Genomic DNA, 12,809 nt, shown 5'->3' with positions numbered 1-12,809 from the left:
ATAGGTAAAAGACACCAAAATGGCAAAGGTCTAAAATCCTAATGGGACAAATGGAGCTGGAAGATGGCCAGTCTACAACATTGTTCCAAGCAGCAGAGAGGACAACATCTTCCTAGCCAGGAAAATTCATTTCAGCTGTATTCCAGACATGAAGAATGCACTACTGCTAGACCCAGCAGCTTGTTAGATTTTTGCCTGACACAGGCACAAGCCACTGCATCAATATCTTATCCATGACAATAAGAAAATACTTGTCTGCAACACACTTCACCTGTTCCCTTGCTCTGCTTGCTAGGCTTGCCCATTCTCTGCTGGCCTCAGCCAGTCACCACAACACTGCTCACACTACTGGTTTTACACAGCCCTTTATATTAAATACTCTTCCTATCACAATCCACCTAAAAAACCATTTTTTTCACCTGTATGGGAAAGTTACAACAGACAAATACTAAACTTGTAGGGACAAATTTATTTTTAAAAGTTTTATAGAGCACTTTTCAGGGATGCACGAGTGCTCATTTCACTGTAAGGATAAAACTGATGCTCACCACTACTCCAGAAAAAGTGAAAACATTTCGTAAAAGGGAAAGTAATTTTTTTAAAATGAATGGTAAGAACAACACCCTCTCAACTGAATAGTAAAGTGGTTTTCAAACACCAAGTAGTAAAAGTCTCATTACCTTTCTCAGCAGAAATTATCCCACAATGCATAAACCAGACCTGACTCAGCCTCTGTCATGGGCAATACCAGAAGAGCTCTAGGTACTTATTCTTTAGTTTTGACAGGTCTCAAGTCAGGTCATAAGGCCTGGCAGCCAAATTAAGTTGCTCTTATTCCAGATCAAACAATGTCTTTTCTGTGATAGGAATCCTTGAAATGAAACTCCCTATCCAAAAGTGCACCCTCTTGTGGTTATCAGATAAAATAAATTGAGCACAGCTGACTGAAATGATTCTGATTCAATTATTTCAACTAACCATATTTATCAGCCTCCTAAACTCATAAATCATAGCAATCTCTGTAGGGAAATTCAAAATTGATGCGGCCCCGCCTGACTCAGAGAAGGCGGTAGGCATCTGACAGCCTTGAGGAGCAGCCTTGTGTGAGTTGATTGAAATTTCTAGCAGTATTAATCTTAATAACCTCAGGTAGCTTCCTCCCCACAGCCTCTGTCTTTCTGCACAAGCAGCGAGGGAGGCAGCACTGCAGCAATTACCCCCTCCTTCTCTCCAGCTGGCTCTGTTTCCTGATGAATATGAACATGTCAGTCATGCTCAGCCTTCATCCCTTCTCAGCCCTCAGCAATGACCAGCCCAAAACCTGCAGAATTTAAATTGTGATTTGAGCCTTGAGGTGTAGGACACAGAAACAGAAATCAGACTACCTCTCAATAAAGCAGCATGAAGACTAGAAAACAAAAGCTTTTCCTTCTTTTTACATGAAGTGTCTGTGAACTGCAATACAAAAATGTAGAGCATTTTTCTTAGTAATTCACAAAATAGATTGAAGATATTCAAATTGTATTATTGCTGAAAATAGATGATTAAAACACAGATTAAAACTATGCATTCATCTAGGAAACTGAACTCAAGTAATCATCCCTCACAAGTGACAGGATGGTCAGAAGTTTTTGAAGTTCACTGGTGTTTGCTTTGTGATGGATGGATTAAACAATTTCCATTGTGATGAAGCTTTCATTAGTGCCTTCTTCAACAGACTTTCCAATATCAATATGCACCATATTTCTTCCACTTCACCCAGACTGACTTCTAGAGAAAAAAAAAAAAAAAGAAAGCAACATCAAAGCATCTATGGCTCTATCCACCTACCAGCTGCTATTGGCAGACATGCATCCACCCAAGCCTAACTCTTTCATACTTGAAAATAAATGTGTTATGCAGCCACTCATGATGGTAAAGAAACATTCTTAAGAAGATGCATTCCTGTATGTGCATATCATTATCCTGAGTAGCATAATCCTTTGTTTGGAAGCAGCTTTAGATAGGTAACTTCTCAAAATATTATGTATATATACTGAAACATGGCAGGAAGACCTCGAGTGCTTTACCCCACAAACTGCATGCTGGAAAACAGATCATTCCTGTTCACAACCTTTGCAAAATCAAGTTCCAGGCATTCTCCCCACCCACTACTTTACAGGCAGAGTCAAAACTTGTCCATTACTTGCCTTAGCAGAAACTCTTTCAAATGATGAAAACTAACACTTGCAGGCTTTTTTTTTTTCTTTCAAGTGTTTGAAGACAGGTTCAATTTACCATTACATACTATGTTCCACCCATCCTCCTTGGAAAACAGAGTGGTGTAAAGGAAATCATATAAGCTGTTGGGATAGAATTCTGGCTTTTATCTGTAACAAAATGCATAATCCCCACTTTGTTGCATTAATGTGATCTCTTAAGTTCTGATATTTGCCAGTATTTTGACTGGTATTTATAAGAAAAACCTCTCAGTTGTAAACAAACAAATAAAACATTCATAATTTGGCTAAAATTTCCTCATTTTGAAACCTATTTCCTTATCCAACTCTGTGCACTGCTGTTCCACAAAGCTCAAATATCAATACCATTTCTGCTGTTTGCCAGTCTTTCTTGTCTTCTCAGTCCTCTGTAAATTTTCAGAAGCTGGCAGTGGCTCAGTGAGTTTGTCTGCCAAGTCTATTGCCACCCCAGGATTCAGCTCATCTAAACTTACCCATTAGTAAGTATGTGGTATCTTTGGGTTTTCCAAGGTTTTCCACATTCTCCTCAATTCATTCTGCTTAGGAGCTTTTCCACATCTCTCCTGCCAAAATCCTGAACTCAGCGCTGCATCAGAATAAATGGACAATTTGCTGAGAAGGTACATTAGAGGGTCCTCCCTGCTCAGCCCAGCTGCTTGGCAGCTGTGCTTTAGCTCCAGGGCAATGGCAAACATTTGCCAGGCATCTTCACACTGGGCACTTGACTCCAGCATTTAGTAAGACTCATTCATCTCTTTCTTCCCAAAGCTACCTTCTGTGCTGGAGCACTAAGACTCCTTTATGAAGCTGGAGCAGCCATAGCACCAAAAGCTGTAGCACCAAACAAGTTTTCTCAAGAATAGTTCAGAATTCCTTTGCTGTAAAGGAAGAGAGGGCCTCTCTTTGTTTATTAATAGCTTATTAATCACATCTAATATCATGAGATGTCCTGACTACGACACCCTCTTGAAGTGATAAACAGGGGAATAAAGTGTGTCATAAACAAGTATTTCTGCAGATTTAACTAGTGTGATTCAATATTAACAGCCCATTTGAAATTTTCTTCCTGACTCTCATGTTACTGTTGGCTTGGGTTAATTACCCCATCTGATAACTGTGAATTGAAAGGGAAAGAATAATGAACAGCTAAAAATCCTAAATCCCTAGATTGTGAATGCTTGGACTAGTAACTTATGGATCAATAACCAACCTACATGAACCATCTTCAATATCAGAAATAAATGATGCAACGTAAATGGCAATTCTCTACCACTTAAATCAGTTAACATAGAAAGATTAGCACGGTAGAAATTTAAGGACTTTTAATATCATGGCCAAAACAAGCAAATAATATAATTGGTCTTTTTTTAATCCTTACCCCCATATCCTTTTCTTCACTTCCTGCAGATTTCTTTCATCTTTCCCATTTCTCTTTTCTAAGGGATCCCAATTTTCCTGATCTTGTCCTTTTCAATTCACTTTTCATTCTGCATTTGTCAGTCTTCCTTTTTCTCTCCTATGTCTTTTACTCCAAATCTGTTTCTGTCATTTTCTTCTCACTCTGCTAGATTCTCACTGACCAAAGTGACAGGTGGACTGAGCAGAAGCAATGTGCAAATTTTTCGATGATATATCCATGGCTTCACACTCTGCAGCTCCCTTTACAGGAAGGCCAGGCTTAGTGAAAAACAGATTTGCAGTTCTCTCTCAGTCACTTCACATGCTATTCCAGAAATCATAGGCTTTCTGCAGCTTCAGAACAGCATTCGTATCTCAGGCACCACAAGAATAATTTTAAGCACTTTCTTCATATCCTCTAGAAAAAGAAAAAATATCCTGGACATCTTCTGTGAAGCCAAATGGAAGCTCTATAGCACTACAAAGTTGCATTCAAATCGTGATCTTAATGATGATTACCTACTTTTCACTGCTCTATTTAAATCAAAGGCATATAAGACACCATGTGGCATCTTACCATGTCAGGCTAGTCAGACACTGTTGAAGTCCATCTTAGATCAGCTGCAGAATTTCAGTCTCAAATACTGCCAGAGGTACCAGGCTGAAAGATTAAGAATTCCAGATGCAGAGGCCAATCCAGAATTAATGCTTTCTGCTTCCTGTTAGAAAATTCTATGCTTTGGAAGCTTAATTCTTTACAAAGCACTGTTCTAAACTGATTTTAGTGTTGCACATAATCCAGATCATTTGGCTTCTTCTTTCCACTCAACTTCAAGGTACAAGGTAAAGACTATAGGCCTAGAGCAAACACTCAGTCTACCTAAGCTATCCAATATATGTTCTTCATTCATTCTGATGTTGTCAAGCTATTCATTAACTCCAGGGGCTTCAGGATAGATCAAGCTAATTTTAGCACTAACACCACAGAATTCCTGTTCAGTACTGAGTACTGCGGTTTGCTGCTTGGCGGTGGGTTGTTTTTTTTTTTTTTTTCCCTTAATATTTAACTTAATATTAAGTTGGCATCACTTTAGTTCAAGTTAAAGAGATTGTTATTTCAAGCTTCTTATTAAATGGCCGTTATTTTCTGTGGAGTAAAAATACTACATATCAAGCAGTTTTGTAACTCCATACCAGAGACATATTAATATATAATTGTGAAAAGAGAAATACTTTCAGCACCAAATCTAGAAAGAAACAAAATTTTAGACAGAAGAACTGACATATTTAAGGAATACTATAACTCACTTTTTCAAAATCAAGACCTACTGAAATTTCTTACCTGGACACAATCTGCAAAGAAAGAAAAATAATTTAAGAGGCGTTTGAAAACAGAGTATTTTTGTGCTTGCCAATGCTACTGTATAAACAGAATTGAACAGAATATGACTGTATAAACAGAATTCTCTGAAACACTGAAAGCAACCCAGAGCTGTGAGATCAGTCAGACCATGATTAGAACTTCCAAAGCAGTGATGGACTCCTTGCTGTCCAAGAACTGTGCTTGCCTTCACCATGTTATTGTCAAGGAGTCTTTTCCAACAATATTGTTTCCAAACACAATACTAGGATTCTGTAAGGAATTCACCTGACACATGAGAGTTTTCTGAAATCTCCTATAACACAACTCACTGCAAAAGTAAATATACAGAGAGAAACATGCAAAGAAACACACAGGAGCAATGTACTGTCTTAGCTTTAGACAAAAACCTTAGAGACTAAGTTATTATTTTTAATTTCCATTTTCTATGTTTTCTGGTAAATAGCACTTGCCCAGGAAGCTAATTAAAGACTGGACAACCACATGGGGATTCTCTGCCAGTACTCTGTAGTGTCCACCAATTGATGGTTCAAAAGGATTTTTTTAAGTCAGGTATGCTGACTTTATATTTAGCAACCTTTATTGGATTCATCTTTCAAGTACTGTTTCAGTCACTTTCAACTTACGTAAGCTTTAACATTAATGAGATTCTTTTCTTTGTGCAGGTTTTTGGTTTTGTTTTTCGATTTTTTTTTTTTTTCTGGGGGAAAGGCTCTTTAAAGGGAAGTGCCATAGCTCACCTTCATGCCTGTGAAGACCACTTTATTACATATGCTTTGAGTCCCCATATGCAGAATACATTAAATAACCTCTAGCTCTGGTATCAGGAGAGACACTGAACAATCACTCCCTATTCATCTTCTCCCTCTCCCACTTGTGATTTTATGGACTTTTGTCATTCTGTGTCTGTGACCATCTGCCTTAGAATATACTGTTATATAGTTATCCTCATACAGGTGTTGCATGCTATTCCTCATTCCTCTCACTCTCCTCTAAAATCTTTCCATTTTACTACATTGGGCTGAAGATGGAAGAAACCACAGCTACACACAGTATTAAGAATGCACATACACCAGAGATTCATAAATACGTATTTGGAGGGATTAACAATGCTTTATTTTCTTTACTTGCTTGCTAGTAATTCCCAACATTTTAATTAAATTTTGACCTCTATTAAGCTGATGTTTTTAAAGATCTATAAAACCCCCAAGATCTTACTTCCAAGTAATAACTCCATTGGTGTTTACACCCTACAGCACACAAAATAATGGTTTTCTCCCATATTAGTTACTTAACATTTCCTGCACTAAATTTCATCTAACATTTTATCATCCATGAGATAAGGCCATTTCATACTCTTTGTTATCTTTACTACTTTCAACACTCTGCAAACTTAGCCATATTTTTCTGCAGCACCTTTTCCAAAAGGTGATGAGTATACTGTAAAGCACATGCCTAGGCACAGATTCTTCAGGACTTCCCTGGTAATTTATTATTTTGCCATCAAATTTGATATTTATTCCTCTTTCCTACTTCCTTTTAATAATTTATTTAACCATTTTGGAACCCTTTCTTTCATCCTGTACATCCTGTACCCCAGATTCTGCTTTACAGACAGCCAAAAAATGATTAAAAATTGATCCTTCCTGCTCTGCTGATTCTATTGTAATGCATTTTTATTCAAATTTGACCTGCTAGTCCCATCCTTTCCAGTGTTTATCCACTCTCTTCTTCCCTATTGAGTGATACACACATTTAAAAAGACTAAAACAAAAGACCTCAGCACCAGGTAAGGTTATGGAACAGTTTATATGGAGTATCATCATGCAGCACTTACAGGATGGCCAGGGTATCAAACCCAGCCAGTGTGGGTTTAGGAGGGGTCAGCTGTGTTTGACCAACCTGATCTCCTTTTATAACCAAGCAACCCGCCTGGTGGATGCAGCAAGGCCTTTGGCACTGTCTCCCACAGCACACTCCTGGAAAAGCTGGCAGCCCATGGCTTGGACAGGAGCACTCTTTGCTGGGTTAGGAACTGGCTGGGTGGCCAGGCCCAGAGAGTGCTGGTGAACGGTGCCACATCCAGCTGGGGATCAGTCACCAGTGCTGTCCCTCAGGGGTCTGTGCTGGGGCCAGTTCTGTTCAACATTTTTATTGATAACAAGATGAGGATATTGAGTCTTTCAGTAGTAAATTCCCAGACAACACCAAGCTGGGAGTGTGTGTTGACCTGTTGGAAGGTAGAAGGGCTCTGCAGAGAGATCTGGAGTGGTTGGATGGATGGGCAGAGTCCAGTGGGATGAAGTTTAATAAATCCAAGTGCTGAGTCCTGCATTTTGGCCACAGTAACCCCCTGCAGTGTTACAGGCTGGGGATGGTGTGGCTGGACAGTGCCCAGGCAGAAAGGGACCTGGGGGTGCTGGTCCAGCTGACTGAACATGAGCCAGTGTGTGCCCTGGTGGCCAAGAAGGCCAATGGCCCCTGGCCTGTGTCAGGAACAGTGTGGCAGCAGGAGCAGGGAGCTCATTCTTCCTGTACTCAGCACTGGTGAGGTCACACCCTGAGTGCTGTGTCCAGGTCTGTCCCCTCAGTTTGGGAAGGACGTTGAGACACTTGAGCACATCCAGAGGAGGCAACGAGGCTGGTGAGGGGCTGGAACACAAACCCTGTGAGGAATGGCTGAGGAGCTGGGGGTGTTCAGCCTGGAGAAAAGGAGACTTAGGGGCGACCTTATCACTCTCTGCAATTCCCTGAAAGGTGGCTGTCTCTGGTGGGGTTGGTCTCTTTCTCCAGGCAGCAACTGACAGAACAAGAGGGACACAGTCTCAAGCTGCATCAAGGGAAAATTAGGTTGGATATTAGGAAGAAGCTTTTCATTGAAAGAATAATAAAGTATTGGAATGGTCTTCCTGGGGAGGCAGTGGAGTCACCATCCCTGGACTTAACATCCTGTTTTAAAAAAAGACTGGATGTGGCACTTGGTGCCATGGTCTAACTGAGGCGTTAGGGCATGGGTTGGACTCGATGATCTCGGAGGTGTCTTCCAACCTAGTGATTTCTTGATATTATTTATTTACAGATATTTCCAGTTCATATACACTTACAGTATTAAAGGAAATACAGCCACATAAAAATTAGTCTGAAATCCATCCTGCATTTATTACACGTTTAAAATCAAGTCCAATCCCACACACTGTTAGGCAATTTCCCCATTACCTTCACACTGCCAGCCATATACACTGCCAAACAAAGTTTCATTAGACCTTTATTGCTAATGTGAAGAAACTTTTAAGGAGTTCTGCTGCATACCAAAGATATAGTGCAGAGGTTTTTTCATTTTTTTCTAGAGGGGTGGGTAGGGAGGGTGGCACATAGGCGGGGCAGACACGATACCTAACAAGATTTTGTGTCTGATGAAAAGCTCCACAGAAAAAGCAGCAGCCCAACCAAGGTGTTTGACATTCAGATAGCTGAAGCACTACTGATTTGGAAATGTAGTTCTTACAGTATACAGGTAAATAGCTCATGCCTAATTACAATTGAAACAATTTGAAATAGCACAAGTCTAAAACATGAATGTAGAAAATCAGACAATCAGAATTTCCAATGAAGCATTCATTCTGGAGCAGATAGGCAACATCATTAACACAAATGCAAACAATAGTACAGATGATTTAATTGGATTCCTCCACTCCTATGAATTTTTCCAAATAAGCTCCTTAAGAAAACCAGAAGTGGAATTCAACTGTTATCTTTTTTGGATGTTTCAGCCTATAGCATTCAGTCATTCCAAACGTGATCTCTGCACAGCTGTGTGTAAACAACAAATCACATTTGGATGTTTCGATCCAAGAGTGGGGAAGGACAAACAGAGGTGAGCAGCATGCTGTCCCTCACCACTAACATCAACAGTTGCCATAGCAACGGGAGGGATCATGGAAGAAGCTGGTATTGATCTTTCCATCCCATGTTCATTGCTATTTCTTCAGAGTAGTCTTACACAATGCTACCACAACCAACACTGTCATACACACCCAAGCCCTGAAGTTAAAGGGAAATAATAGCGTTGAAAAAGCAGCAGGGAATAATTAATATTACAGTTAGCCTGGGTACACAAAGAGCAAGCAGCAAATCTTCATCTTAGTGCAAGCTATACCAGGGGAAGACAGGATGTCAGTATCTACAGGAATGTTTCACCAGGCCTTCCACCTAAGTTTTAAATTTCCTGTACTAAAAATCCTCCTACAGCGCAGCATCTGCCTGTTCTCAGCATTTGTAACAACATTGTAACCAATGTCTGGGTCACCTATGGCAAAAAGTAGGATATAGCAAAGGATCTTTTGTGCTTAGTTGCAAGCCTTTTACATCATGCCAGTGTACTGCAGATTGGCATGGATCTGAAAGGGTAAGGAAGTCTAAGCAGACAAATATTAAACAGATTTTTCGGGTTAACAGTAGCATAGCTCCAGAGTCCCTCACAGCACAACTTAACCTATAAATATAGGATAACACATTATGTGATTGTATCAGAGATTTTTGTAAATACTAATATTGTTTCCAGTAACAATACATAGCTGAGAACTGCATTTAGTTCAAAAATTGCAGGATGCTGCTTTGTTGATACTACCATAAGGCTCAAATGAAAAATATATTTGAAGGTTTCACTTTCACAAAAAAACATTCCTTCTCAAGACATGCAAAAAAGGGAAAAGTGTTTAAAATATTAGACAGTATTAAGAAAGCCCTTTAAGACCACTCCCAATTCTATTTGTAGCCAGAACAGTTAGTGGAATGTGGCCCCCTAAAAGAAGGCTGCTTATACAAGAAATATAAAATACTATTCTTGAAAACAAGTAGATCACTTCTGCTACATGAACCCTACATTGTCCCAGTTTTGTATCAGCATAATAACATTTCTTTAATTCATTATATTTGCATCAAGCTGATGTAATAAAGCAATGGTATGGAATGTACCCACTATCTGCAGAACCTTCAGAGCTCACAAAATGATTAGCCCCTCAAAAAAAAAAAAAAAAAAAAAAAAAAACTAGGTAGCACAGCCTTCAGAAAATGCATCATAGCTTCTCAAGGCAAACATAAAAGAAAAAATTACAGGTCTACATCAGCATAGATATTCCTAACAAAATTTTAACTTTTTTACTTAAAAAAACAGATCCTGAAAAAATCTTTAACAATACCTACCAGTTGTGTACATCAAGTTAACAATTCAAACAAATTATAACAGTATATGGTATTTAAGGGCTCTTGGAACCCTGTTAATAACCAGTCTCCCATCATAGCTTAAAGAGGCAAATAGCCACGGGTCTGCTGAGGACCATTCAACTGCATACACGCTATCTTCATGTTCTTCATAGGTAGCTATTACACTGTCCTGAAGGGGCTCTTTGATCCTAAAATTGAAAACAAACACCAAAAAAAATAGTAAGGATTTGCGAACACACTAGATTTTAAAGGCCATATTAAGTGTCATTAACATCTGGATACATAAAATCCCATTTAAAGTATAAGAATGCAGTAGTAGGTTCTAAGGAAATATTTTATACCTGATGCTTGCATGTACTTCTGTTTTACATGACAAAGTCAAGTCAGTGCAAAAAAACCCATTTACAGGGACAAAGTAACTCTTACTCAAAATTTCAGTGCATTTCTTGCCTCTCAGAACCTACACTAAACATCTCTCACTCTCTAAAGCAAGTTCAACTATGTGGCATGATCTAAATGCACAACTTTTTAGAAACATCTTTTCTCTCATCATGTTACATCCTGTCCTCTCCCCCTTCCCTGTTCAGTGAATGCTTAAAATAATACACAACCTTAGAGATTCATAGATGGGTAAGAAGTTGCAATCCCTAACATCAGTCTCTCCTGTGCTGCCATCCTGGACCCATTTTCTCCAGAATTATGGAAGGGGGATGGAGCCATCACTCTGAACACTGATGTTTATCTCCCACTGCTAGAGTTGTATCAGCTCCAGATTCTCATCTGTTATTGTATACCCCACCTCTCACTACCACAGCCAAGCTCCTGGTCACCTACATCATAGGAGAGACACAGAATTCCTTCAGTATAGTAAATATTCAAGATATTCAGGCAATTCTCTGAAGTCTAAACTACTCAAGAGTCATTGATTGTACTCTGCTAACTGAGCACAGCGCTTCTCTCCATTCCCAAAGCTAGTCTCTCCTCTCAGAACACTACAGAACATTATTCTGCAGCTACAGGGCAGGGGAGTTTTCAGATGACCTTAGAGCTCCTTCAGCCACAGAGAATTGTCTCTTTCTGACAAGGATCAGTCAGCCCTTCAGAGATATCTGTTTGTCTCCTAAAACAGCCCTGTACTATAGCTGCAACCCTCCTCACAGAAAGTAAAGCCAAAGAGCCTTGTGAATGCTACTCAATCATTTAAACAGATGCTGCTACTACAGAAATGAAGTGTTTTTATTGGCTGCCTTTGCCCTCTCCTGCTGCTCTCTGAAAGCAGGCAGCTCTGCAATCACAAAGCCTGGATGGAAGCACAGTAGGATCTTTTGCAGGGCATCACTGCCCCACCTAGCCAGCTGCAAATCTAACACTGCCATTAAAATTCAATTGAGCTTAATGAAAAAACCAAAAGCAGACTCACACTGTAGAATAGCTTCAGATACGTATTTTCAAGGATTTTTACCATTTACTTGTGCTATATTAAAGGTCAACTAACCAAAATAGGTCACAGCACAACCAAGCCTCTGGTTAATTGCAAAGAACAAGGTTGTTTTGCAGTTGTCCTGAATATGAACTTTGCTACAAACCATCTAACAGCAGAGAGCTAAAAAACACATACAGACACTTCATCTCCTGCAACATGTTTGTCTAACTTCCTGCTAACTGACATGCCTGGTTAAGTGAAAGTTGGTCATGTCCCCAGACAGCAATGTGCTTCACGCAGTGCTCACCCACTTACCCACAACTCCATTATTCTGAAGGTTTCAGATGTCTCTCTGGATAAGCAGGGGAGTAATGCACAGTGCACATGGCTGTCAGGGGACACGACCGACTTTCACTTAACCAGGAATCTCAGTTAACCCAAGCTTGGATAAACAAGGTCAAATCAGCTTCTAGATTACACTATTTTCTGTATGCTCAGGGTTCTTTCAGTGTTTCATTTAAATAACACAGCTCATCTAATTTAATTTACAGGAGTCATAAGGGGAATGAGTGTTCAGGAAACAAGCCTGTAGATGAATTTCTGTTTGGCATTTCCATTTATAACTACAGTTTTTAACTGTGTTTTATTATTGTCTATACACTGAATTTCCACTTAGGTATGAAAGTAAATTTTGTACCTTCCCAGAAAAAGAAAGCATGCTATTCCATGTGGTTCTTCAGGCCAATGGCATGGCCTTGAAATCAACAGTTACTGAGAATCAAAGAAAATCCTCATGGAAGCTATCACTTGGTGTAAAAGAGCTAGATACTATACAACCAGGATGGAAAAGAAAAAAAAAAAAAAAAAAAAATCTCAAAATGATGTGTCTCAGGAACCATCAGAAGATCCAAAAGAAACTGTCCATGAGCATGCTTTACAAACATGATGAATGAAAATAGATTAGCCTTTAAATTATGCAATGGGTAATGAGCCCAGAAGGATTCTGCTAGTGAAATAAAAAAGCAAATTCATTTCATGCATGTGGAAGACTTCTCTAAAACATTAAAAAAACAACAACAAAAAAAAAAACCCAAAACAAGCCCAAAACCAACATAAGGAGCCGACTTGTTTGTGATGAGGTTTT

The 12,809-nt window shown here is 39.4% G+C and overlaps 1 protein-coding gene across 1 annotated transcript in view; it reads right to left on the bottom strand.

Moving 5' to 3' along the window:
• Positions 1-8,153: 8,153 nt before the first annotated feature.
• Positions 8,154-12,809, bottom strand: part of EIPR1 (EARP complex and GARP complex interacting protein 1) — a 74,670-nt gene continuing 70,014 nt past the window's right edge. Inside the window, exon 9 of the mRNA XM_056488926.1 lies at positions 8,154-10,430. Coding sequence (XP_056344901.1) covers positions 10,256-10,430 — 175 coding nt within the window. The 3' untranslated portion in view covers positions 8,154-10,255. The remainder of the gene's footprint in view (positions 10,431-12,809) is intronic.

This window comes from Oenanthe melanoleuca, chromosome 3, assembly GCF_029582105.1.
Source record: "Oenanthe melanoleuca isolate GR-GAL-2019-014 chromosome 3, OMel1.0, whole genome shotgun sequence".
Taxonomy (NCBI): domain Eukaryota; kingdom Metazoa; phylum Chordata; class Aves; order Passeriformes; family Muscicapidae; genus Oenanthe; species Oenanthe melanoleuca.
Note: the sequence above shows the minus strand (reverse complement) of the source record. Positions and strands in the feature narration are given on the sequence as shown.